The sequence below is a fragment of the Pezoporus occidentalis genome, unplaced genomic scaffold, assembly GCF_034315485.1.
Source record: "Pezoporus occidentalis ecotype Australia unplaced genomic scaffold, CSIRO_AGI_Poc_V1 ctg96, whole genome shotgun sequence".
NCBI classification, from domain to species: domain Eukaryota; kingdom Metazoa; phylum Chordata; class Aves; order Psittaciformes; family Psittacidae; genus Pezoporus; species Pezoporus occidentalis.
Window position 1 is genome coordinate 2711164 of NW_026916325.1, and position 27033 is coordinate 2738196.

At 45.5% G+C, this 27033-nt stretch overlaps 1 protein-coding gene across 1 annotated transcript; it reads right to left on the minus strand.

Annotated features, from left to right (window-relative positions):
• Nucleotides 1-830: 830 nt before the first annotated feature.
• On the minus strand, nt 831-25891 carry SDC1 (syndecan 1). The gene is made up of 5 exons (XM_062606396.1): nt 25680-25891; nt 5496-5577; nt 3987-4477; nt 3637-3766; nt 831-3102 (listed from the first exon to the last, which is right to left on the minus strand). The coding sequence occupies exons 1-5, from the start codon at nt 25734-25736 to the stop codon at nt 2936-2938; spliced, it is 927 nt and encodes a 308-aa protein (XP_062462380.1). The 5' UTR covers nt 25737-25891; the 3' UTR covers nt 831-2935.
• Nucleotides 25892-27033: the final 1142 nt, after the last annotated feature.

Consider the following 27033-nt stretch of genomic DNA (forward strand, 5'->3'; position numbering starts at 1 on the left):
GGCAGGGCAACCTAGAGCAGGTTACAAAGGAACATGTCCAGATTGGTTTTGTATGTCTCCAGAGAGGGAGACTCCACAACATCCCTGCGCAGCCTGTTCCAGTGCTCTGCCACCCTCAACGTAAAGAGTTCTTCATGTTGATGTGAAACTTCTTGCGTTTTAGTTTATCACCATTGCTCCTTGTTCTGTCACTGGGCACTACACTACTGAAAAGAGTCTGGCACCATCCTCCTGGCATTCACCTTTTGAGTTATTTTATGCATTAATGAGAACCCCCTCTCAGTCTTCCCTTTAGACTAAACAGGCCCAAGTTTAGACAGTATCTTCTCATAGGAGATGCTCCAGACCCCTGATCATCTTGTGGCCTCAAATGGACCCTCTCCAGCAGCTCCTTGTAGTTCTCGTACTGAGGAGCCCAGAACTGGACACAGTACTCCAGATGTGGCCTCTCCAGGGTCAAGTGGAGGCTCACTTCCCTCAATCTGCTGGCCACACTCCTCCCGATGCATCCCAGGATAAGGAACCAGCCCAAAATGTTGCAGGGCTCTAATAAAGAGGTTTCATTGAAGTCTCCACTACAGCCCATTCATACTCTGCTCCACTGCCTCAGGGTATAGCAGCCCACCCCAACCCAGACATCTGGGGCAGGGTAAGAGGGAACAGGCCACACTCACACCCTTCGAATTCTTAGCTGAACCTCCCTATGTTTAGCACCAGGACTCACATTTCATACTTGGAATCCAACTTCCTTGAAGACCACCTGGACAGTCTTAAAAAACACATCTACTTTGTGAGGTATTATACAGAGTAATGTTCACAGATCAGACACATTCTTGCCAAAATGCCATTTATTGCAGTATACATTTAAATGGCATACAGATAACCAAGTGTTGCATCTTCTGTTAGAACTCGTATTTCATTTGTACCACTTAAATAACACAATGTCATGTTTGTTTCACAAACTGTCACTTTAGACTACCAAAATATACAGTTTTTTCCTTTCCCCCTAGCCAGGTTGTGAGGTACAACTAAAGTTTACCACTTTATCTTCCTGCGCTTTACAAGAACCTTTTTGTAGATAAACCTATCAAACAATGTTTCTACATTCCTATACAAAGCAAAGAATTACAGCTGAAATTAACACCGTCTGGTCATTGCATTAACCTATAAAAATTCATTCTGTTAAAAAAAAAAAACAAACAAACAAAAACCAGATAGACATAATGGACTTTGCAGCTTTACTTAAAACCAGCCAGATACACGTATGCACAAGTTTTCTTTGCGCATAAAGAAGTCTGGAATCAAGAACTGTTTGGGTTTTTTTCGCTTGGGTTTGCACAGAAGGCACCAATTTTGGCTGCATAGCAGCTCAGGAGTGTTTTATACTTCATTTAAATTACACAGGTTTTTAAGTTTTACTATCGATGTGCAACATTTATATCGGCTGCTGCAATAGTCTCCAATCATTCCCTCTGGCTCAACAGTACAAGTATTTATATCAGTTGTAAACACTCCTTCTCCCACCCCATACCTTCTAAGTGATGAGGAACTGAACTTGCAAGAAGCTAACCAAAGGCAGAGCAGAAGTAAGGCTTGTGTAGACCACCACACTTTTCTTCTCACTCGGTTTGAGATACTGTGGAGAACTCCAGACCCTCGGTGAGGCCTCAGTGCCTCACATCTGACAGCACACTGACCACCAACAGCTTCAGGCATCCAGACTTTCCTCAGAAGGTGTTTTTCTGCCCTTGCTAGTCTGACATTCCTGGAGTTGCTTCTCTCCAAAGTGCAGGAACAGCTACTGAAGAGCCATTCGGGAGTCACGAGAGTCAAGCACATCAACTGTTGTGTATATTTAAGGCCATCTACACTTAGCCTTCATCAGGCTTGTTTCAGATGCTACGCTTCTCTACTCCTTAACTGCAGAGTCATGATATGCTGCTACCTTCTACTACTGTGTGCCAAGGTATTCTGTGGCATAGATGGCAGACCATGTTCCAAGACAACCGTTTGTAAACAGTGCACAGAGATGTAGGTGCTACAACACATCACAGTCACCTTGTGACTACACAACAGGGCAGGATAAGAGCATCTGCAGTATGACAGCCCAGCCTATTTGGCACCTAAGAAGAGGGAATGTCTGAGATGAGACTCCTTAGAATAACCTATTTCTTACCTATGCCTAGAAAGAGCAAGAAGGTAGTAGGACAGTCCAACACTGCTGGCAAAATGAACTCACCACTTAATCTGGGGGTCTTTGGGGTTTGTTTTCTGTTTGTGTTTTGCACCAACTTCTTAGGAGCTGGTTCTGGGTATGGCATAATGCTTCCAAAACAGAAGTTATTCTAAACTACATGACAGTCATTTGCTTACCCTACTCATAATACCTCCTCTCACTAGGAATCATGTTCAGCTTGATGTTTCATAGGCATTAAGTGCTCCAAATACAGCAGTTAGAAAGAGCTAGAGGGTTGCAGTGTACCAAATGTCTGCCCAGCGCAGCCATTCATTATGCTTAAAACACATCTATGAGTTAAATAGGAGGATCCCTGCTATACAGAATTTGAGCACTGGTAACTGTTTATTCTTGCTAGCCCTTCCCCTAAATATCAAGAGTTTTATGCACACAGTGCTCCCTTATCTTCTCCCCCACCGCCTGCCCCAGCAGTCTTTAGATAAACCAAAGTGAATTTAGGAACTTGCAGTCCCACTTCTGTTAAAAAAAAAAAAAAAAAAAAAAGGTTGTGCACGAAAGCAGGGAATGTTCAATGAATCCAGATCTACTTTGTAGTTACCAAATCTCAATGGCAAAGTGGTAAGGGCAAACAACCCAATGATCATATGGCTTAAGTTTAATGCAAAGCAGACTAGGAGGTCCATGTGCAGGGAGAGAAGAGTCCAAGAAAAATGAAATAAGTGTCCTGAAGAGCAGTGTTTATGCATAGAATTCTTCTTGTTTGTGTGGTTTTTGGTATCCTCCGTTAGACTGCTTTGGCTCATCCAGTGAATAGCTGCCTTCATCTTTTTTCTTCATTCTGTACAGCATAAATGCAACTAGAAACACTGCAAACACCAGGCCTACTAGTCCTCCAGCGATAACACCTAGAAGGGGGAGAAAGCCACAGATTAAGACTCCAGATAATGCTAGTGTGACTGTAAGTTTCAGACTGTTCCTTTCTGATTTCATGACTTCCAGAAATTAATTTGTCCTTTTCCCCCACTCAAATCATCATCCTTCCATTAGTAGATGAGCTTGCTCACCTACACAAGGTAAACCTAGAGAAACACATTTCCCACTGAGCTGTGCTGCAAAGCACACTAGGCTGTGTTGTTCAGCTCTAGTAATTTGACTGAGGCAGCATTAGAGCAGTTTTACTGTAGTTTTTGAGAGAAATAATAGGTTTAAACAAAACTTAACTGATAACTAGTAGTGTCAGCTTTGCTATTAGCTGATTAGTATTTGTCCCTGTTAGGGTTTTGACAACACAGAATCATGAATAACCACCCTAATTTCAGAGGTCTAACAGGGCTAGCTTTCATGCTCAGAGATGTACTTGCAGGACTGCAGCTTCTGCTGCCTGGAAGACTCCTACAAGAGTCTGCTTTTGCCAACTAGAAATCCAGAATATCAGGTACCTCCAAGAACTTCTTTTCTGTCCATAATTCCCGAGGCTCCTGCAGCTTTGGCATTCCTCCCAGAGTCAGCCAGTACTTCTGAGTTCTGGGTGGGGACCAAATCCTCATCTTTAGTTAAGATGAAGTCTCCCTGTTGGGACATACAAGACAGGTTAATCACGTTTCTCATCATGTCTGCTACTGGAGATTTTCCATAGCTTGGTTTTCTTCTCATCTAACCCCCTCCACCAATATAACATATTAAATCAATCATCACTTTTGACAAATTACCACCCTTTCCTGCAAAACCAACTTACTACATAGTATTCAAACCATCCCCTGGAAAGGCTATCAGAGCTATTAATCCTCACCGGATCTCCAGAGCCATCCTCAGAAACCTCCTCATGTGTAGGAACAACATCCTTTGGAGCTGCTATTGTGGGAGTGGCGGCAATGTCTCCCTCATGATGGATGGTAGAGGGGGACTCAGGCACATCTTTAGTGTCTGGCATATCAGAGCTGGGGATTTTAGGTTCGAACCCATGGTCTGTGCCTGAGGCTTCTGGAGAAGTTACATGAACCACTGAAGGAAAGTGAGTAGTGGGGCTTCTCACTGTTGTAACAGCATCATTTGTTGGTTTCTCATCAGGTGAGCTCAGGATGGGTACTGTGTCCTTCAGAGCTACAACTGGCTCCTCTGTCATGACAGTACTAGTTGCAGAAGGAGACTTTACTTCCTTCTCAGGTCGGCTCTCAGTCCCAGGAAATGGCTGTTCATGAAAATCTATCGGTGTTGCCAGTAATGAGGAATTAGTTGATTCTCCTGGGATTCTCCAGGTGTGAGACTGTTCAGTCACAGGACCTGCAAAACAAAACAGTATTATCCTTGGCCAGTTTAGAGACCTGTTAATAGTATCTCCAGGATGCTGGTCTAACAAGGATGCTGAACCTGCATAGACAATTTTTGGAACAACAGCAGTTCAGTTCGTAATTCCTAATCTTTTTCAATGGCATAAGGAAGGGACAGACACTGGTACTTTATTAGTCATCTGCTTCTCCACAAGGCACAAGTGCTAGTCTGTTTGCAGACAGGTTGACAAGGGGGCTGTCTGATTTCAGCATACTGGTTGCTCAGGATGATTATCTGATTCTTTTCCCCGTAAGTATCTGTTTCAGAGCAGTACTCATATACTCAACACCTTTAGTAACTGGCACACCCAATTTCAGAGTTTTATTCCGGCAGAATTCAAACTAAAACACAAGCATGTAGCTAGAAGGAAGCAGAAGGATGCCATGGTTTAGTTTTCAACAGCTTGCTCATTCCTCAGTAGCATCTCCTCAACTTGAGCACTGGACACCAAAGGTCTCTCTCATGCATTCCAATAGACTTTTTCCCCTACCCTAAAACCCTTTTATTCTGCTTTTAAAAAAGTATGGCCCATGGGAACTTGCACACCTGATGACAGATAAAATTTGCACCTGATGTATGTTGGCAGTTTGGGGGTTACACACCCCCAAATGGTACCTCCTACCAGCTCATATGAGGGCACAAAGGCCCTTCTTACAGTTTCTCTCCCCCATGAATAAACAATCACTTCAGTTCCATAACATTCTTCACTCAGTTTCTCATATTAGTAGTCACATGGAGCGTACCTGCTTCTGCTCCCTTTCAAGTCTCCTACAACTCATTTTCTGCTAATTGTTAGCATCTGACACAATACAAGATGAATAGATTAGGCCCTTTCTCTGTTCCCAGCTCTCATATTCTGAGGCAGGTGCGCATGTGTGTGTGATTCCTCCCTCCCCCTTTTAGTGTGGATGCTCATCAAGATCTCAATTGCCATATTCAAGCACTAACAGTACAAGTGCTATTAACTTACCTGCACCTGAACCTGAGAATGCATCATCGTCATCACCAGATGAATCAAAATCTTCAGGAGGAAGGTTCAGATTTGTAGTTTGCTTTAAAGAGAAGGGAAGAAGGTGTGTTAGTGATGAGATTACTGTGTTGCTTGCATAGTCTCCTCTAAGGGCTCCTGAAGGCTACCCAAACTCTCTTTGTTCAGAATGCATTTTCTTATCTTTCTTCATTCCATCTGCCCTAAAGAGTAGGTCTATTAGTGGTTAGTCTATTCAGTGTTGGAAGGGTCAGTCTTGCTGCTTCCAAGCTGGACTTGTTTTGGTAAGAAGAAAGGCAAGGAATCTGTTCAGAGCCACATCCTGGCAGCAGCCAATGCTCTGCTCTTGCACAACATAACCATTCTGTTCCAGGTTCTGACTTGTCATGTCTCGCTATTTACCAGTTACTGCATTACTTCTAAGGAACAGAAAAGAAGAGGAGACAAAGTAGTTTGGCTTCTCTGCCTTTTTGAACCCTTCCAGTACTGTTCACATCTCTGAAATGACAGCATCTCAGTGGAAGTAGAATGAGATCCTCTTTTTATAAGTGTGGGCACTCAAAGTCCTGAGATAGCAGGCAGCCTTCCCTGTAGGAGAATACAGCCCTCAGCTTTCTCCATTTATGCTTCAATGAGTACACTAATCAGAACAGAAGTTCAGTTGCTGAAACAAGAGGCCAAACTCCTGTTCTACCGCACCAGTTTGTCATAACACACAACATTCAAAGCTATTCAGGCTATCCAAAGACAAACACTAAATAAAGCAGAGTGATTACTTCATGCATCTTGTTGGCCTCTGCTATATGTACTATTGGTACAACATGCTTGACACTCAACTCATAACTAGCCCCCAGATTTATTTCTGCAGGGCTACCATTATCCAACCAGTCATTCTCCCTTCTGAGATTTCAGACCAAAGCCCTGTACGTCACTTCTCCTGAATTTAATCTTTCCCTGTCCAACCACATTCCCCGTTTTTCAGAATTTTTACTTTTATTCCATCCTAAAAATGCCCTTGTCACACCTTCCCCGCACTGCCCTGAGATACTGCACTGCATCATCCACGTTGATCATGGTTCTACTGAGAATGTGAAATCTCTTTTTATTATGTAAAAAGAAGAACATGCATTCTTGCCAGCTTTGCAACCGCTGTATTTCTGTAGCTTGCATTAATACAGTGTCACTTAAAAATTGATATTCATTTTCATCCTAGGAACTAGTACGATCTGTCAGACAAAGCAATTGAGCTCTCTCATTGTCTCTCACTGGGCTGCATTTACTGGCCCAATCTCCTTTTCATTCTTTTAAGGTATCAGGTTTATTCAGTTTTCTCTTCCATCCTTAATACTTTATTCATTCTCTGTATTTCCACAGAACAACCGGTTTCTAAGGTGGTTTACTAGCCCATTAGATTCCTCCTCTCTGAAGATAAGTATGCAAGATGACACCAACCTGACTGGGCCTAAGATCTTGCCTCTTCTTGGTGATCATTGTAATTAATTATTAATTTTTTTTTAAATAACAAGAAAGAACAAAAAGAAAAAAAAACAAAACACCACCACAAAACGCTCATATAGACATTAAAGTTTTTAGCACTTTCCTTCTCTACTGGAAAAAATCCAAACCAAACGCACAACAACAACAAAAAACCAAACCAAAACACAAAACACAAAAAACCACCAACAAATCAAACAACTTCTCCTCAGGCTTCTGCAAGCATATTTCTACTGTAATTTCTAAGAAGAAACTGCCCTTCAATCTTTAGTTTAGCTGCATATCATGGGGTAATTTGGATTTTCAGATTTGTCCCTGCTTGTTTGCAGTGTGCTTTTGCACTCATCCACAGAAGGCAGGTACTTCCTGTACATTTTCCTTCTCACGTCAAAGGTCAGTGACTCACACAAGCTGATCTCCCCTTCAAACATTAAAGAGTATGAACTGTTGGTGCATAAAGAATACGGAAAAGAACTGCCAGACCTCCCAGATTCCACTCCCTTGACCATCCTTTCTAGTACGTTCCTTTCTGAAGTCAGGCTTCCGAAATTGCACCATTTTAGTCAATGCAAGGGGGCTGGGGACCATTTTTCTCCCTCCTTTCTTGGACTAGCAAGCACAATCCTTTGTTCTGGCACTCAAGTTTGGTTTTGTGTGCAAGGGGAATATATTGCAAAAGGGGACTGCATCCTCCTCCCAGTGGAAAGGCTCTACCTTGAAGCAGTCAGAAAGCAATCTCTCCAGCTTTTCAATGGAGAAAGGCACTGCCAAGCCAGTTTAAGACACGGCACCAAATACCTTTATCTAGGATCAAGACTAACTTCCCCCAGATCTGCATCTTCATACAGGATTTTCAAGAACACAACAGATCTCATGGTCTGCAGACCTTAGCACCACTCTTGAAAAGATCAGGAAATGAAAGAGCAACTCTTGATCTTGACTAGTGAGCCAGCACCCCTTCCCCTTGTGGTGCTAATGAATGAGGTTTGCTCAGTCATGCCACGCTTCCTTTCTTGTTATCCAGTGTGTCCAGCCACCCTACTCTTACATTTCCCTTCACACCTGAGGTTTTAGCCTCTTCCCAGGCTGCTGCATATTCTGCTTCTCCATAGCCTTTGCAACATACTGGTTTGAATCCTTGTTTCATTTCTGACTTAACTGGGATAGCTAGGTCCTCCTCAGGGGAGGAAAGTCCAGTGCGGCCCAGTCTAAACCAGCAGAGATCCATGCTACTCCAGTGTAGAGCTGCCCAGAGGCCACTCAGCAGCTACCTGGCAAACATGAAAACAGGCTCAGACCAGTTGCTGTTCACTGAGGTTGGCTATTATATTTCAAGGGAGAAATAGAATACACGATTCAGGATTAAAAAAGTCTGCTTTCCACAGCTTTAAAAGAGAACTTAATGAATTTGCACTAAATGTGTCCTTCTACTTAGTCGCCCCAAAGGGTCTAGTCCCAAGCTGCTCCTCTAGGACTTGCAGCATCTGCCTTTGACCAGACAGTTTGAGGTCTGGGATCTGAGAGGGACCTTCTTTGCCCCAAATTCTCGAAGGACAGTATCAGATTCTGCATATGTAGGTACCAGTCAGAACATCCATGCAATGATGTAAATTCATGACATCATCCAGTTTCATGACACATGAGCATTAAGGAATGTTTGTCTTGTTTATGTAACTGCACAGTTACATAAAGACTGCACTTTTTGCTCTACACACTGCAGCATCAGTAAGCATGCAGGCACCTTTCCTGGTGGCACCACAAAATACAAATACTGCAGAAAGGTCATGCTTCTTTGATGATTTGCTGCTGAAGGATTTCAGATACAGCAAGGTTAACATAAAACACTGACTCAGGATGGCATCAGAAGGGACTGAGCTAATTTGGGTTTGCATCAGGAAGATGGACCATGCTGTTCAGGCAGTCTACACCTCATAGTCAAGGCTTTTCCATGACCTTTTATTGCAGCAGAATTACATCAATGAGAAAGATTTTGATTAGTCAAGAGGATTAGTGACACAGAACACAGAGTCAGTCCAGGTTGTGCTGTCATATAGAAGAGCTGAAAATAAATTCCAACTTAAAGTAATCTTGCTTTACCAACAATTCTGTATTATTCTAGCTCAAAATTTTGTTATCAGACTGTTCAATACAATCAGCTAATGCAGACATGCTTTCCACCATCACAATTAGTTCCACCATCATCCAGTTTATTTTTCAGTCCATTGAGTCTATTTGTGGACCATTCACTTTGTTGCCAGAAAGGCTGGATATACACATTTAAGTTCAGGCAGTGGATCTTTTGAAGGATCTTCAATGGTCTCTCATGTATTCTGGTCAAAAAGCTTTCAATTCTTACCTACCTATTGCTTTTTTACTGTTTTTTGGTTTGTTTTTTTTGGTGTGTGTGTGTGTGTGCATGTGGTGGTTTTTTAGCAGCTCAGACAACCGATCACAACTACTTGCCTAGCACTTTGGATGCGGTATCCTTGAATTCAGTTGCATGTTAGGGGTAACATTTTAACAGCATTTTTTATATGGATTAACTAGTTCCCATTAACCAGTGGAAGATCCTCTTCCCCAAGTATCAAAGCAGCCCCCCTAGGGGAAACCCTGGGGAGATTGTTAGCCTCTCTCTCTTGCTGAGCACTGTATTGCTGCAGAACAATAGTTATTCAGTTCTGCTGGGACAACTAGAAAGCTGCTTAGTGGCATCTTCGATTTAATCAAGAATGGGCCAGGCTTTCACAGCTCATTAGACAGATTATTGGCTCCAGAAGTCTTACATACTCCAGACTTTCTTTTTACTGGGTTTTTGGTTTTGTTGTTGAACAGCATCATTTCTAACTATTCTTCAGTCTTCGTCTTGGGCACAGTCTCCAAGCATGAATCCTTCTTATCCCATCAGCTGCCACAGAGCTCCCTCCTGTAGCAGGAGGGATACGAAGTACTGTCTCGTGACGATGGGGAGATTTGTAGTTTATTAGTTAATCTCACCCTGCCCAAGCTGGGAACCACATTTCTTTAATTTGGAGCCATGGCATATGTCAAATGAAGCAGCTTTTTTCAAATTGCTCTTTGAGGTAAGCAAAACCAGCGGCTTTGCCACAAGCTGCTACAAGCCCTAAACTAGATTAAGGATTATTTGTATCCCACTTTTACTAATCTTAGTTATCAGCCTACTACAGCAGTGCCCAAAACACTTGAAATCCTCCATTATCTGAATGCTGTTAAATTTTCATGTTTCTCCTAATAAATCCTTCTTGTTTAGCTGAAAAGGAATGAGCTGCAATGACCTCTCCCACCTCAAACACCTCCTTAAACATCCTGCAAGATTCTTCTAACTTCATAGGATGCAAAACCTATGGTTTGATCTTGTTTGACAGAGATATAAAAGAGCAAGACAAGCATTTGCTCTCTCTGGCTACTAAATACAACTTAGGAGCACCTAAGAGAGACTTTAACACAGATTTGAACAGCTCTAAAAAACTCAGACTGAAAGGTTTGCCTTTCAACTTTTTTTATACATTGAAGAGCAGAGCTGGCCCCACTAACAGAAATGCTATCTCAGGCAGAGCAGCATGAAGAGCTTCTAACCTTAAAATACTGCTATTAGTGTGTGGGAAGACAAAACCTGCTGAAAGAAATTTTATCTTTGTTAAACCTTGATATTCTGCAGTTAACAGCCCACGCATGATTAACTCCAGTTCCAGATATCCGTGGTCTGCAGACCAGCATCCTCACCCATCCTACTCCTTCTGCAGGCACACAGACTGCTAGCATCAAGGTGACCATGCACACTTTCAGTTTTAAATCAGCCATAAATTCTGGAGTCACTGAAACAGAACTGATGCTTTTATATAGTAAGTCAGAATTAAAGCTTATATGCAAGTCTGCTACACCAGAAATCAATAGCAGTGTGGCACCATCTCAGCTAAATGCTCTTCCAGTTGTTTCTCCTGTTGTTCCACTGCTCAAGATAAGCACCAATGCTGCTTGGGGACCCTGCAGGTTGATGAAGTAATTGTCTTCCTAGGAGAACCAAAGACGCAGACTAACAGCATAGGCCAAAGAGCAGAAAGACAAACTGTTCCACAAACAGGCTGTGGACTGGATAGCCTAGATTTAAGCAGTACTTTTATCCCTGGCTAGTGTTCCAAGAAAGGCTCTTCAAAGCATTACAACTGTCTGCCCTCTCTGTTTCAGATGGTATCATTTCAATGAACTTCTGCTGCACTCCAACAGGCTTCAGCATTCCCACCCTTCCATTCACCAGTGTATGCCAGTTGGAGTAAGGCTGGTTAGAGGCAAGTATGGCAGTCAATTTTTGTCTGGTTTTCCATCAGATCATTATTACTAAAGAAATCTGGAAAATCTTGGTTGATTGTGTTCTTAATGTGTTCCTCTTGTATTTTGGCTGGTGACTTGAGAAAGGAACTATCTTTGAGAGAGAGGTCCTAGCTGCAATAGCAGCTGCTTTCATTTGAAGCATGAACTACCTGACCATCACACAGCAGCTACCTCTTGGCACTCAGCTCTTGAGGCAGTGAAACACCTTCCAACACCTACTGAAAACAGGATGAGATCTTTTAGGATCTATTCCACTATGGGCAGAACAAAACAGACTGTAAACTCTGCCCACTGCCCACCAGGCTTTGATCCTCCTTTTCTGTCAAGCTGTAGAAGCATTCCCTGATCCTTTGCACAAGACACAGTGGCCAAGGAAGGAGAGCATCCAGCTACTCCATACTCACAGCAGCTACAGTCCCAATACTTCTGGAGGCTCACCTGGTAAGTACCATGCTGTTGCCCAATCAGCATTACATTTTCTCCTTACTGTGACAGGGAAACTTTTCATTAAGTAGGGCTGAAACACAGCAATCAACATGCCAAGAGCAAAAATGAACCAGCCTGTCACCATCAGGCTGGGTTTCACGTTCTGCAGCAGGGCCCTTTCGACAACCACCTCCCACAAGAGCGTGTCACTTCATTCTTCCTTGACCATCCCTTGCATAACTGATTCTGCAGTCTCAGGGTGAACCAGATCAGGGAACTGGTCAGGTTTAAAAACAATAATAATAATTTAAAAAGGAGAGGGAGAGAACATAACGCAGAGAATTTTCCAGCAGGACCAGAATCCTGCTCAATGTGTGAATGCACAGGTGTTTGTATTGGCATAGGGCAGAGTGTGGCAGCCAGGGCTGCTTAAGCAAGTCATAGAGAATTACAGCCTGGTTCCTGGGATGCTGACACACATTCAGCTCCCCTGAAGCAGGGGGGCAGTGAAATACGCTGCCATGCATTATGGAAATACACATCACCACCCTCAGGCTGCAGGCAACATGCAGATCAGAGCTGCCTCAAAGGGCTGCAGGATTTTAGAAAAAGGAGCAAGGAGAAAGGTTGTACGGAGAGTTCTCTTCTGCAGTGCTTGTTCACAAGGGATTAGGTTTCTTCCAGACAACACAACAGTGCTTTTAAGTCCACCCTGACCTCCTAAACACAGTAGAAAAGACTACATAGATGTTTTATTCAGAAAGCTAGTAGCCCTACTTTTGTTTTGGGCCATCTGAACCTTATAGGAAGCTCAGTGAAATTGCTGTTGAGTACTGGACAAGGAGCATATTGCATGTCCTTCAGCAGAGAGGGCTGAGCAAAGCCAGGGTAGCTGGAGTCCAGCAGGGCTATGGATTCCACAGACAGGGAAGCTTGCGGCCATGCAACACACACATCAGTGACAACCCATCGCTTGTGTGCACTGCTACCACTGTAGAGAGCACCATGTCAGTTCTGATACAGGAAAGCTGAGCTGCCTCACAGTTCTCTCTCATGTGGCTCCACTAGAAGTCTGGTCAGTCCTTCAACAACAGAGAAGTGAGTTGAGTCTTTGCTCCTGCTTTTTCACCTCGAGGATGTGTCAAACAAGGAAGTCACTATACACTGCTTTCACTCATACAAAACTATCCTTCCAGCAAAGAAATACAGCCCAGGCCAAGGACTGAATCTCGCTGACAGATCAGCATCCACAGACAAAGCACACAAGTACTCAGCTCTGTATCACTGGCAGGTACCAGTTGCCACAGTATGGCCAAAAGTGGGGTACCTTTTGTCTCCCATGCTCAGGGCAGCCTGTGCTTTGAAGATGCAGCCTAATGAGAAAACTCTTTTCCCTGCAGCTAATCACACAAACAGCAGACAGTTCAGTTTTATGCTATAACTGCTTTTATAACTGAGCCTTCCCTGCAGCTCTTTAACATTCTTGATAGTTCCGGCATTCATTTCTTCAGATAGCACAAGAAAGCCACAGTGAACGTATAACCTCAAAGAGCTGTGCAAAGTAGGTGCAGCTCAGTGAGGCCATACAGCTAACAGCTTCAGTTCATCCTGGAAAATTAATTTCAATCTATTTCAGCTGGCTTAAGAGATGAGCAGTAAGCTGCGTGAGACCAGACAAACCTAACTTGCCTTAAACCCCTCTGACTTGAAGTCACCAGCACTTTTAACTTTCTAGTGTAGCAGCAACAGCATAGTAGATTCAGGCTTACAGCAACAGCCAATTCAGTTTAGAGAAGTACAGATCAAGAATTGCTTAGTTTCAGCCAAAGCCAGTGGTGGGCTGCCCAAAACAGAAACCCTGACAAAGTAAGGTTGAAAAAGGATGCTGCAGGTCGGCTCTTTATGAAATGCAAACTCATCCAGGAAAGAACTACAGTAGCTCAAAACCCACTATCTGTGTATGTTAGTAACTGCAACACAGGTAAACGTGACCCTCTTGGTGGAAAAAGAAATTGAAAATGACAGGATCTAAGGTCCCTGCTGCCTTTTCCTCCCACATACCTGTGGTCCCTGCTGTGGAGTTCAGGCAGGTGTAGTTGAGCAACCCACTTCAGACAAGTCAGCAGCAGTTACAGCCACTTCAGTGGACTGGACTTTGTAGTGTTATCCTCCAACACACATAAACGCATTGACTCTATGTCTTCAACAGCAGTCCCAGCAAAACCAGTTTCTAATCCTTAGCCAGTTATTGCCATCCATGCATTGAGCCCTGTTGCCATGAACAGTCTCGCTTGGGTCTGTGTGGAAATCCCTGCCTTTGTCCCACCTCTGGCCACTCACTCACCCTGTCTTATGGGATCAGCACTGAGGACTGTCACTGGAGCAAAACTCGTTACAGAACCAGAGACCTCCTGGCAAGTGCAATGGTGGGCTTCAGACCACCCAATTGCTCCTTGCAGCATGCATCGGCTGGAGAAGCCAGTCTCCTCTCCACATAAAGCTAAGAGACAAGCCAGCTCCCAGGAAAGCAGACCAGTTAGCATTACAGCCATCAGACTGAGGAATGCAGTCAAAGACTGGATTTGTGGGAAGAGCTGGAAAGTGGCTTATGTCTCCACTGGTCCCAGTTGAGCCTATGCTCTTCCAGCAGGCCTTTTAGCTCAAAATAGTCACTATGCAGCTGCAGGCCATGTGCCAGATGCCAAGAGGCTCAACCCTGCAAGCTCCTCCTGCAGAGGCCATCACAAGCCTGCAGCACACCAATATCAGGACACAGGAGAGGTAGATCAAAGACTTTGGTCCCACAGGAGCACAACTTGGTCCTTCCATCTTCAGCCACTCAGCTAAAGGAGTCCCAGTTCAGAAATCAGAGATGTGTCTATAAGAAAGTATGAAATGGTCTATGGCATCTCAGATCTTCAAATTAGTCTGGTGGCACATTATGAATCACTGATGCCTCTCAGCAGTACCAGGAAAACCCATGTGTGTGCCTCTGGTCATATTATCCTGTTATCCTGGAGCCAAATGCCATACAACTTGGTAGGTGGAACTATTACCATTTCAAATTAGCTCCATGCCAGCTTTTATGTGTTTGACAAACTACCACAAGCAACACTCCAGCTGCACAAGTTCTCTGACCTGAGCAGATGCATTCCCAGAAGTCAGAAGCAACCTCATCACCATGCTATACAGTATTCTGGGGGAGGAAGAAGCTATCTGCTTCACCAGAGAAAGGGAAGCCAACATGCAGCCAGGAATACTTCCAGCCTCCAGGAATTATTATCAGGCAAGAGTCAGTGCAACAGCCTTCAGTATCTAGGCACATGGCTAGGAAAAGACCCAGGTTCTTACCTTAATCCTAGGATTTTCCCTTTTTACCTCCTTGAACTCTAGCAATTCCTAGTGTGAGATATGCCAGGGAGCCAGGAGACAAAGCTGTAAGATCTTCTTGAAGGATCACAGAAGCATTTTTGCTCTATTAGTGAAACATACATGTTGCTGATTTGAACAACCTGCTTGCAGAGCTATGCCAGGTTAGTGAAATCCTTTTTCAGATACAAATCCCGAGTGTATCACCAAACTAAGGGTTTACTAGCAGTACTTCTGATTCCTAGCAGCCAGGAAACCTCAACAGGATGAGCCCACAACCCTGAAGCACTAAACATCTCAGCTTAAACAGGTTAGTTGGCAAACTTAACTGATACTACTTAAACCTACAGATAGTTAGCGTTACAACAACAGAAAAAGCTGACAAGACATTTTGGTTAGTACTGTCAAGTGACTGTGGAACCACCCAGATGTAAGATTTTATAGGAGGATATATCCTACAGCAACTGGATATATTCTTTAGTAACTGTCTATGCACAAGACAACAAAAATTACTTTTTATTTGCTGACACTTCAGTGGCAGATGTCAGGCCTGCTGCTGTCAAACTCTGCTTTAGCTTCCCAGCTGATCTGCTTCTAAGATGTATGTCAAGTCCTTCATAGCATGACAGCCAGCCTGAGACTCAAGAATCCAAGACAAGGCCTTCCTGATTGCTTTTGCAAACTTGTTCTCCAGAAGGAGTCATGATGCAGCCTCCAATGCTTGTGAAGCATTTGCTTTATTTTGCTAACAAACTGTATTTTCCATACACACATCCCAGACATCTGTTATCTTTGAATGCTCTATTTCATTATAAATCTCATAACCAGCTTCTTAGTCACGGCACCACCAACAATCCTTGTCAGGCAATCCAGCCCTTGAAGGGATGACTGATCAGGGGACTGGAAGCATCCAGAAAGAGCTGCCTGGCTTGAACGGACACTGTCCCACATGTGCACACCAGATTGCAGGACCAGTCACATCCATAGCCTGATCCCTTGCTGCTGTTATTTGTCAGTCTGCTACAGAAGACACTGGCTCTGCAAGGAGCTGCAGAATTGAGTTAGACTTGGGCAGGAAAATGAGCCAACTGCTGGCATTCAGCAGCTCCCTTCTGATTTGGTCATGTTCCATAGCTAAGCTGTAATCAGTTCTAAGTCCTTGCTGAACAGGACTCACACCAGTCAGCCACCAGGCTGTTAAGAAGGAACTTAACTCTCCATTAGCAGCCAGATGCTGCACTCATGCAGATCATGCAAGCAGCTTTAGATTTTGGGTTTGATCCAATGCAGGGCAGTCCCTGCACCTTGGCAGGTCTCACGCTAACACACAGGGTTAAATGTACTTCTTACATTTGCTTCTATGCCTCACCATCTCCAACTCCAAGTAAACCACCAGGGATGTGAAGAAATCAAATCTCTCCCTGCATTATGAGGCATGCTATCAGGTCTGGTTTATCCACAAGATCTTACAGTGTTGACTAAGCCTAGATTGTTTATAAGGCATAAGTCATCCCTGCCAAACAGATGCAGTTACACCAGCATGACTAAGCCATGCACAGAAAGGCTGGAACATCTCCCCCAGATGCAGGAGCCACATCTCAGATCAGGAATACCCTGTTCTCCCATCTTAAGGGTCTTCTCACAGAGGCACTTTAAGCATCACCCCTTCCTTCCACACAGTTTTAGCAGCTCTGGAGTGAAGGTGCTGAAGAAAAGCAGCATGTGTTTTGGGTACTACTAGTTTCCTTGGCATAAACAGCAGTAGGCCAGATGGCGTTCAGGCACAGGCTGGGCCACATTTCACTGAATTACTCTGACATAGAACACCATTCAGACTGCATGAAATTCCTTTGAGAAATATGCATGTTCACAACAGCTGAAGCACACAGCAAATGATCTACCCATATAAAGTGATGCAGAGATGAAGCTTGCAGCACCTCTCCCTAGGACATTAATGATCTCTAATGCACTAATGATTCAGGCTTACAAAAGCATCAGTAATCCTGCATGTAAGAAAGAGTCCTGACAGCAGTTGCTTACAGTTATGCAACACCTCAGTGAGGTTATGGAAGCTGGCTGGTATACTTCCCAGCTGAGTCATGAGGGTGTTGGAGCATCATTTCAAAGCTGACGCATCAAATTAAATCCTCCCATCACAAACAGTCTTAAAAAAACCCTGCTGCTGCAATTGCACTCAAGTCACCTATCATTCTACTCATATCATCAGTAAACATTAGGCATTTATTGACCAAACACCTGGTAGATTAAATTTATTAATTTTGACCCAGAGTCACTCAGTTACACTGTACCACATCTGTGCAGTGGAACCATGAACACAAGACTGTCACAACAGCAAGATATATCAGAGAGCTAGATTCCCTTTGATATGCAAGTTCCACTGTAACAGCTACTCAGCTACCTCATGCCTTCATTTCTGAGTATACAGCTTGTTCACCTGTCTTTCCCATGGCCTTGTTTCAGAGCAGTCACCAAATCAATCAAGAAGGTTAGAGCTCAGGGGAGAGGCTATCACATTTGTGAGGTCTAGATGCTCTCCTGCCTCACATGGGCAACTGTAAGACTTCTGTTGTTATTTGGACATCCCTGTGTTTTACACACCCATACTTTGAAGAGAAAAGAGACATCAGTGCCACCTCTGATGGACTGTTAGGCATTAAGACAAGTCAATACAACAGTACTAAACTTCAAGGCAAGGTGAAGTGCTTCAGTACCAAGTTACTCCCAGAACAGCATGTCCCTTGGTTCAGACAAGTTTCTGGCAAGGAGTACTGTCAGAAGAGCTAGATGCTACATATCAAGAGATCAGACTTGTAAGACACTGCTCAAACAGGTATTTCATGTACAAATAAACTTCTGGGTCTACTCACTGCCTACCAGCTCTAGTCAGCATAACCTACCTCTAAAGAAAGTAAATCATAAAATGCTGAAGGACCAACTTATGGGCCAATTCTAAAAGCACAGGTTGAATCAGTGGCACATACCAGCACCATCACTACTACGCTGAATGCTTTGCTGTTCCAGGTTTGCAGTGTTTACTTCACAAACCTCAGCTGATTGATTACACAGGAGTTCTCATGCAACTCATCCTTCTGAAGCATCCAAAAAGGTTCAGTTTTCAATGAGAAAGTTGTGATCTCCCGTGATGAACTTTCACTTTCTTTTACTAGATACCGCAGTTTTCACAATTTCATAACATTCTGGGCCTGCTGCCAGAGACCCACTGGCTATATCCATGCTAGTAAATTAAACAACATCAGGGAACAGCCTCAGGCACTGGAACACAAGCTAAACCACCCATTTATTAGAAGGATCTCTGGCACAGTTCTGAGCCTTGCCAACTAGCATGCCCCAGATAATGCACAGGAAGGTTTCCCAGCAGGCAAATTGGTGAGGGGGAGCACTAAAGAATAGGTCAGAAAAGTAAGATTTGCTATACAATTGGAACTCCAGCATTTAAATTGGTCATGGGATAATTAGCGTCTAGCACGTTATACTTACTAGAATCAGTGTAAAGGAGGTTTGCTGGAGCTTTTTAACCCCTTTTGGCTGCATGCTGGGGGCATACTGAGCATTTAGAGCTTTTCAGCCATTACAGTAATAACTCTAATTATTCACAATCGCACCTTCCAGTTTCTATAGCAAGCAGCTTACCACCTTTTCACATCTCAGCATGACCACAGATGCAGTCTGAGGAATTTCTGCAAGTTACACATGCTGGAGAGCAGAGGCAATGCTGCTGGAGGATTAAGCTAGCAGCTTTCCTCTTGGAGGCCATGAGTCAGTTGATGTAAGTGTATGATAGCACAGCACTCCTTTGCCACTGCCCAGACATGCCAGAGTCATTTCTTTTGTTAGGTGCTTTGTTCACTGATGGGAAAGTAGTCATGATCTAGATGATTCCTCCGTTAGGACAGAAAGAGATTTAGAAGTCAAAGCTGTCTAGCTGCAGGCTGTTAGGCAAGTTTCGGTGTAAGCCTCACTACCCCTTTTCCACTGCACGTAGGTGCCACTTACACCCTGTCAGAGCCAGCAAGGTGGACAAACCTGTAGATTTGCAGGAGTTTCTTATTACAGTTTCATAAGCGCAGAGCACAGCAGGGGAGTGAAAAGTATCACATATATCAGTGTTTGTGTTAGGTATGAATTCAAGCAGGCTTTGCAGTTCCTCTAGTTTGGGATTTTGCTCTTCTTATACCTCAACTTCTTGATCAAAGAAAGCCTGTGCTCTGTCCGTAAAGATACTTATTAGCTGGTCAATGGGTTCTCCCTTCTGCAGAGATGCTCTAAACACAGACTGGTGTTTTGGCAGATAAGAAGGCTGCTCTGAGGTCCTGCAACTGCCCAGAGCACAGGCATCATGTATCCCAGATCACCACCCTGGGGTCAGGGCATACAGACTCCAATCCTGCTGTGAGCTGGTCAACAAACAGCACATGACAGGGATAGATACCTCTACATATAAATGTAGGTGTATGTATTTTTATTTCTCCACTCTACTGGTCTCAAAGCATAAAATAAAGCAACAACAGGGTCTTGTTTTGGGACAGAAAAGAGCCAGGTAGTCTCTTCTACAGCACTGTATCTGCCAGCTCTGATCCCCAGGGAACATACAAAGGCTGCCTACACAGCCACAGCAGCACTGCTGCTACAGTGTGGAGCTTCACAAGATCTCTCATCTGGAAATCATTACATTAATCACTGCTTGCTCTCCAGATGGCATACTGGCTCCACTCTCCTCTGCCCATCTCTGGCTTCAATATATAGTATACTTTTCTAGTAACCCCTAGATGCAAGAGGCTGGACTGGAGCTGCTTACTGGCTGACCAGGATGCATACTGCCACCAGCATTAGAAACTAATTAAAGAGCTTTCCTGTGTACAGCCATGGTCTGCAGCGCTGTCCAGAAAGCATTCTGTACACTTCCCTTACAACTGGAATAGAGTTCAAGTTTCCTTCCATTGAAGAGGCAGTAAGCTCCCCATCACGTGGCACAGGCAAGACAAAGAGCAACCCCTATTCCCTAGCTATGGATTGTGCATGCTCAGGTGATGGAGCCAGGGCACTCAGAGAAGCTGCTGCATGAACTGGGTGTACTTTGGAGAAAGCTGGTTAACAGGTGTGTGCACCTTCAACTGCCTACAGCCAAAAAGCCAAGACTGTCTACCTTTGTTTCCATGACTGGCATACGAGACATTGCCATTACTACACAGGCAGTGCAGGAAAGTTACAGGGCAGAGCATGACAAGAACACAAATCCTCCATCAAAGAAAGGCAAGATACCCATAAGTATTTTAAGCTAGTTGGCAGGCAGTTCCCTATCTTTTATCAGTGCCTTTGATTTAGTCAGGAGGCATTCTGCAAGAGCAATCCTGAAGGCTTTTCAGTTACTAGAAAAGCCATGAACGCCAAGAGGCAAAATGAGTGGATATACTGCAAAAACAAGGGCTACAGAGATGACAATTCTGCCAGAGAGCACAGCAGCATAAAGTGAAGCAGGAAGAGCTCTTCATCTGATCAATACTGAAGGAGTTTCAAACTAGAGGCCTAGCAGGGAAAGACATGACTTACACCACCTTTATGACTCAGTTGTAACTGCAGCTCCAGTGACTCAACAGGAAGTTGTATTAACTCCATCCAAATCCCACTAGCACACTGGTTCCCATCCAGCAAAGCAAGCCTCACTGGTGAGACTGGTCTCAGCAGTGAGATACAAACATTACAGTAAAGCATGGCAAGGAGCCCAAGCTAACAGACTCTGCTGGACCTGTGCCGGTTCCACAAGACCCAAAACGATGGCTGCAGCCAAATATTGCTTGAGAAACTGAGAGGTTGGGAAACCACCACATTAGCAGATGTTGCTCCACAAGAGTTGCTTGTAGGAGGTTCAAATGTTATATCACCTTGAGGTAAGGCTTCACAGTGCAGTAACTTTTCCACTAGCATCTCCAAAGTAGAAAGTACACTATCCCAGATTTCTAGCCAGGCCAGATAAAGCTCATTTCTGCGGTACACCAGCAGCCTTGCAGAGCAGTGGTTCAAATGAAGTATGCCAGTCAACTCTTAGAGACCTGTTAACAAACCTGACTCTTGGCACTCTTAAGGAGACATTACATACTCTCTGCATTTTAGAATATCTTCTCAGCTCATAAGAGAAGTGAACTTTTAAGAAACAGAAGTCCTTATGCTGCTGGTCAAAACAACTTCCCCTTTGCAAGTTCAGTGCATGTATCAAAGTGTAGGAAGTAACAAAGATTTCTCTAATCTGTAAATAAACAGTGCCTTTAAAAACTATAATATTCTGATGCTCACATTCCCCCCATCTCAAAATACTTCCACTTATTTTTCTGCTCATATTACTCACTTCAACACAGTGACAGAGAACCCATCTATACTCCCTAATTTCTTCCACAGCCTTTAGCAGAGCAAGGCTACAGTATTGTCTGGAGGCATCTATGCAGCTGCACTAGAACAGGAGCATGCTGTTGTTGTAGCTGAAAGCTGGAGTTTCCCACTGCTTTGCTGGTTCTCTTGGCACAGAGACAGCACCTGTCCGGTCTGTTTGTTTATGGGGAGAGTTACCATGAAAGTTTCACAAATAAAAAGACTAGCACTTCAAGATAAATAGCTCTCCGATAAAGACACTAAAGTAAAGGTGTCTGTGCTCCCCTTGTAAACAAAATGAGAACCCGTCCGCAAAGCCCTGACAAAGCAACTCACCTTGAAGGAGACATGCAGGGGCTGGTCAGGTAATCACTCTCTTTGGCTCCACTGATTACATCGCCGGGACTGTAATGAGAGCTTAGGCACCCAGCACACACAGACGCCTACATTTAGGTGCCTTAACATCAACTGAACATTGTCCTGAGAGACAAGTGCCATTTGAAGTATCCTATGTCTCAGTGCATGCACCTATTTCTAGCTGTCCTGGAGTGCTGTATTAATACCTTTGAGTTAATAGAGTAGAAAACGTCCAAAACAAAATACTAATGCTACAATGCTGAAGCAGTGCAATTTTATTCCTGACAAAACCTCCTCAGGAAAGAGGTCCTATCTTCTCTCTCCCAAGAAGCTTCTTCCTCCCTGCAGCAGACCCCACTAAAGTCTCAGCTCTCTAGATGGCAGATGACACAAGTGTGGGATGTCCCACTCGGAGCCAGTAGTGTGGTTCCTGGACACAGGAGCCACTTCCAACAAGGTTAGGACAAAGTGGTACTATATAGGCCACCTGGAGACATCTAAGCACTAGCAATGCAAAGCACATACTTAAAATGGACCAATTTTACTGCTAAAACAGCAGCCTACATTTCAGGTTAGTGCACTAGCTTAATTTTAGAAGGCTTACAGGTTTCTTGCACTTGCTGCGACTTGTTTTGGGTTGTCAGAAAGGATTGTTCTGTTTCCAGAAGTTTCAGAATGCTGCCATTAAAAATGTTAGCTCTTCAAGCCACTTGAAACCAAGAGAAACATGGAATAAAAGCTAGCAACTTACACCAGGAGCCCCCATACATGATACGAACTACAGCTTATTTGTCTCTGCTCTAATTGGAACTGACCAGATACGACAGTCACCATTTGACTGGGAGGTAGCCACCAGCAAGTGAGGGTTCAGATGGAGAAGCACTGTTTATAGACCTTGCTAAACAACATGACTGTTTATAGAGCTTGATAAACAACATGACCCTGCTCTGCACATACTATAGAAGAAAGCGTTTCCTCCTTACCCACTGCCTACATGTTTAATAAGCAAGCTGGACTACCTAATTTCTTCTAATTAGTTTACATTCAGATAGCAATGACATCACCGTTGGAAAAAGGTTCTGCCTGCTCTGCTAAGCTTGTGTTAACCACCAGCATGCACCTACACCAGATGAAACAATCAAATCCCTGTTTTCCCTCATGAGACATGCTGGATTGTCCACTGCCCTCTTGCAGCAAGCCATGCACTTTGGCTTGGTTGGTTTCACGGCAGGGTTACACCATGTAAAAGTTTCCATTTGAGAGAACCATAGAGTGGTTTGGGTTGGAACTGACCTTAAAAGTCATCCAGTTCCAACCCCACTGCCACAGGCAGGGACACCTTCCACTAGGCCAGGTTGCTCCAAGACCTGTCCAACCTGGCCTTGAGTATTGCCAGGGATGGGGCAGCCACAGCTTCTCGGGACAACCTGTGCCAGTGCCTCACCACCCTCAGAGTAAAGAATTTCTTCCTAGTATCTAATATAAAGGTACCCTCTTTCAGTTTAAAGCCACACACACACAAACACCCCCCGTCCTATCAGTACTTGCTCTTATAAAATGTCCCTCTAAAGCTTTCTTGTAGGCCCCTTTAGGTACTGGAAGGCTACCGTGTAAGGTCTCCCTGAATAACTAGGTGAATGGATTAAGATACAGCAGCCTTCTTATTTCAAGAAAATCAATGCCCCTATCATAGGAACATCATACAAGATGTTTTGAACAACAAAGTGTCATTCTGAATAAGAACAGAAACTTCCCCAACCATTCCAGGGAGGCAGGAGTACTTAGAAAGAAAACAGCTCTCATTTGGCCACTTCTTTGTTCCTGCTTATTACTTCCATGACAGTATGCATGGACAAGCCAAGTCATGCAGCAATAGCCAAGGTTCAAGTGATGCACCAGCAGCGGCACCATTTGCAATGATCAGACCACCAAGAACCCAACACTGACACTCTCATGCTCACAGCACAATGACTTGGCATATGCAAACGGCTGCTTACAGCCCTTCCGATTTCTGTGCCTAGCCCAAGAGTCTTTCTGCCCCCTGATGCAAAAGCATCATGATTCCAGATGGGTGGGAAAGACAGCTTAGTGGGTGACACTGACATTTCAACATGGGAAAAAGGCCGCATGATCACCAAAAGGGAAACAGCTTCAGTGCCAAGTCACCACAGACAGCCCCAAGAACTTCAGCTCCTCCATGTGCTCACCCAGCCCTGCGTGTCTTTTACGCACAGGAAAATTCCCAACAAGCATTTATCTCATGCCCTTATCATGTCTAGTAAGGAATATTTATCATAGAGGAATTTTATTCAAATGCACAACAGAGGCTGCAAATTAACTGCAGGTTTTCTATCTTATTCAGTAGAAAAATTAATAAGAAAATTTATTCATATGCTGTGAGCAGGGCCCTGTCCACACAAAACAGGGTGGATAACAGTCACATGCTTGTCATTTTTAGCCATCTCATAGCTACTCACTACCACATGGACTAGAAGGGAACATGTCCAGAGCTATAGGTAAAGTTTGAGATAGAATGGTATGGTGAAACTGGAGGTGTACTGAGCAGCTTAGATCCTGCTCATCTCCAGGCAACTTTCAAATCAATTATTCTCTTTCAGAAAGAAAAAAACTCCAGTTTTGACTTTGATGATCCTGCCTGCTCACAAGGAGGAATGGCGACTTGGGCTTTGTGCCCCTCGAGAGGTGGCCGCAAGCCTCCTACTCCACACTTGCCATCGCCACACAGAGCCCAGGCCCCAGAACAGACCAAGCGAAGCACTTTTACGAGGCTGCTGTGCCAGATTTCCGAGGAAAGGCCCTCCCGAGGCAGGTCAGGGCAGGGACCAGCTGCGGAGCCATCCTCTGTTAGTGGATGACATCTAGCGGCTGATGCTGGGGCTGAAAGGCTGCCCGCGAAGCCGCGTTCCCGGGAGAGCTGCTCCCGAAACACCGGAGTCCTGAGGAACTACGAGCCCCGCCAGCGTGGGGCGGCTGCGCTCAGGAGCAGCGCACCGAACCGGCGCCTCCGGACCTGCGAGACGGCCCCGAAGTCCGACACAGACGGACGGAGGGAGGCAGCGGCGGGGCACCGAGACGGCGGCCCGGGAGGGGAGGTGGGTCTGGGGCTGGATTCCCCGTGCGGCCGGAGGGTTCGTGCGCCACAGGAACGTTTGCTCAAAGATATCGGGACGAGCTCTCCGCGAGCTCTCCAGGTACAAAAGCGGACGGGGAGCAGAAGCACCTCCGTTTCAGGTCACCCGTGTCTGCTGGGGAGGGCTCCCCGGCCACAGCGGCACTACAAAGGGCCACATGCGAGCGCTTGCCCGAACTTACCGCTCATCCCCTCCAGGGCACACCACGCCGGAGGCAAGACACAGGCGTTCCCCCGAACGCCTCAATACACTCACACCCGTGCGCACCGGGGGTCTCCCGCGCCCCAGCGGGGGTTACCGGGCAGCACCGCCCGCCCGCATTTCCCTGGGGCGGAGCCGCCAGCAGGTCAGGAGCAGCCGCAGCGGGTCTGGTTTGAATTAAGGCTGCCGGGGCAGCCCTGGCTCGAGACCACCACAAAAGGCTTCCGAATCCCGTCGGTACAGCACGGCATGGCAGGGCACTGCTCCCCAACTACGGCCTGCGGGGACCCGAGCGGACCACGGAGGTCGGCGGCACCGGCCCCCCTCGCAGCCCAGCCCAGCCCACCCCAGCTCCAGTGCGGCCACCTGGTTCCGTCCCCCCCCTCCCCACGTGCGCCAACCTTCCCCCTCCGCTCACCGCGACAGCAGCCTGGAAGCAAAGGCCCACCAGCCACACAGCCACCACACTTATCATCCTTCCTCCTCAGCGGGCCCCAGGAGCGCGTAGCCTGCCCTTTCTTCCCGTGGTCTCCGCCGCCACTCTCGGTTCGTTCCTCTCGGTATTCTTTAAAGTAGCTGCGAGTTTTCTTCCTCTTTTATTTTCTTTTCAATTTTTTTTCTTTTTTTTTTTCTTTTGCGCTCTCTTTCTTCTCCCCCTTCCCAACCCGCCGAACCAGCCTCCCAGCAGCGCTCTGGGACGGCAAGCAGTTGAACTCTGTCTTTTAATGAACCCACTGCAACAACCTTCACCTTACGGCCATCCCCCGGCCGGCTCCGCCTCCGTTCCCCTCCCCTCGCTTTGAGCCCCGGCCCGGCCGGCGCTGGCCGCCCGCCCTCGCTTGCCGCCGCGGTACCTGCGCTGTCGGGCTGCTGGGACCGGGTTTCCCGGTCAGCGACCGCCGGCACTTCTCTCCCATTGCGGTCCCAGATTTCCTCCGCGGCAGCGGCGCTGCTCCCGCCGAGTTTCCTTCCTTAGCGCTAAAAATAATAATAATTAGTAATGCTAAAAGCCCTCTCTTCCCTTTCTATTGTGGGACAATCATAGGAGTGCGCTGCCTTTCCCCCCTTGGCGATCCGGGACAGAGGGGCTCCCCCGGGCCGGCCTCGCTCCAGGGACATCCCGATCACCTCCAGCGGGGGAATCTCCCCGATAAAATGAGGGCTTTGGGGAAGTGAGTCCTTCCCCCTGCCCTAAGACCCCCGGGGCCGGCTCCGCACCTTGTTCCCCAGCCTTCATTGCGTCGCATTTTTTGCTGCCCGGAACAGGTTTTCTGGCAACGAGGAAAGCCTGCACAAGGTTTGCAACAAGGAATGCTGTTTTAAAAGAAGCGCCTTCCTGGAGATCTCCCTTCTTGGCGGGTTAAAAGCGACTCCAGCGGGCTGGTCTTCTCACATCTCACCGTAAACATTAAAACAGAGGCAGGCAAAAAAACTACACCACTGGGTGAATTTTATTATCGGGCTTACAGGCTCAGTCAGGGCTGGAGTTCCTGCTCACTTCCAGTCAATTCAGTCGCCTTTGTTTTGTTTTCTTCCTCTCGTGTATGTGCCAGTGTATGTTAAAGTGCTTGCTACAAACAATGCAACTGAATGTGCGCACAAAAGTAGTTTAAAAAAAAGAAAAAAGGCCATTTTTAAGCGTTAGCGCTGCCTCTGGGAGCTGCAGGAGAGCGCACTGCTGCATGGCTGACCGGCACCGCATGGCTGCAGAGCAGCTGTGTGGGTGAGCAGTGTGGACAAATCTGCGGGCATGGGGCTGTGCTGCCCCAGGG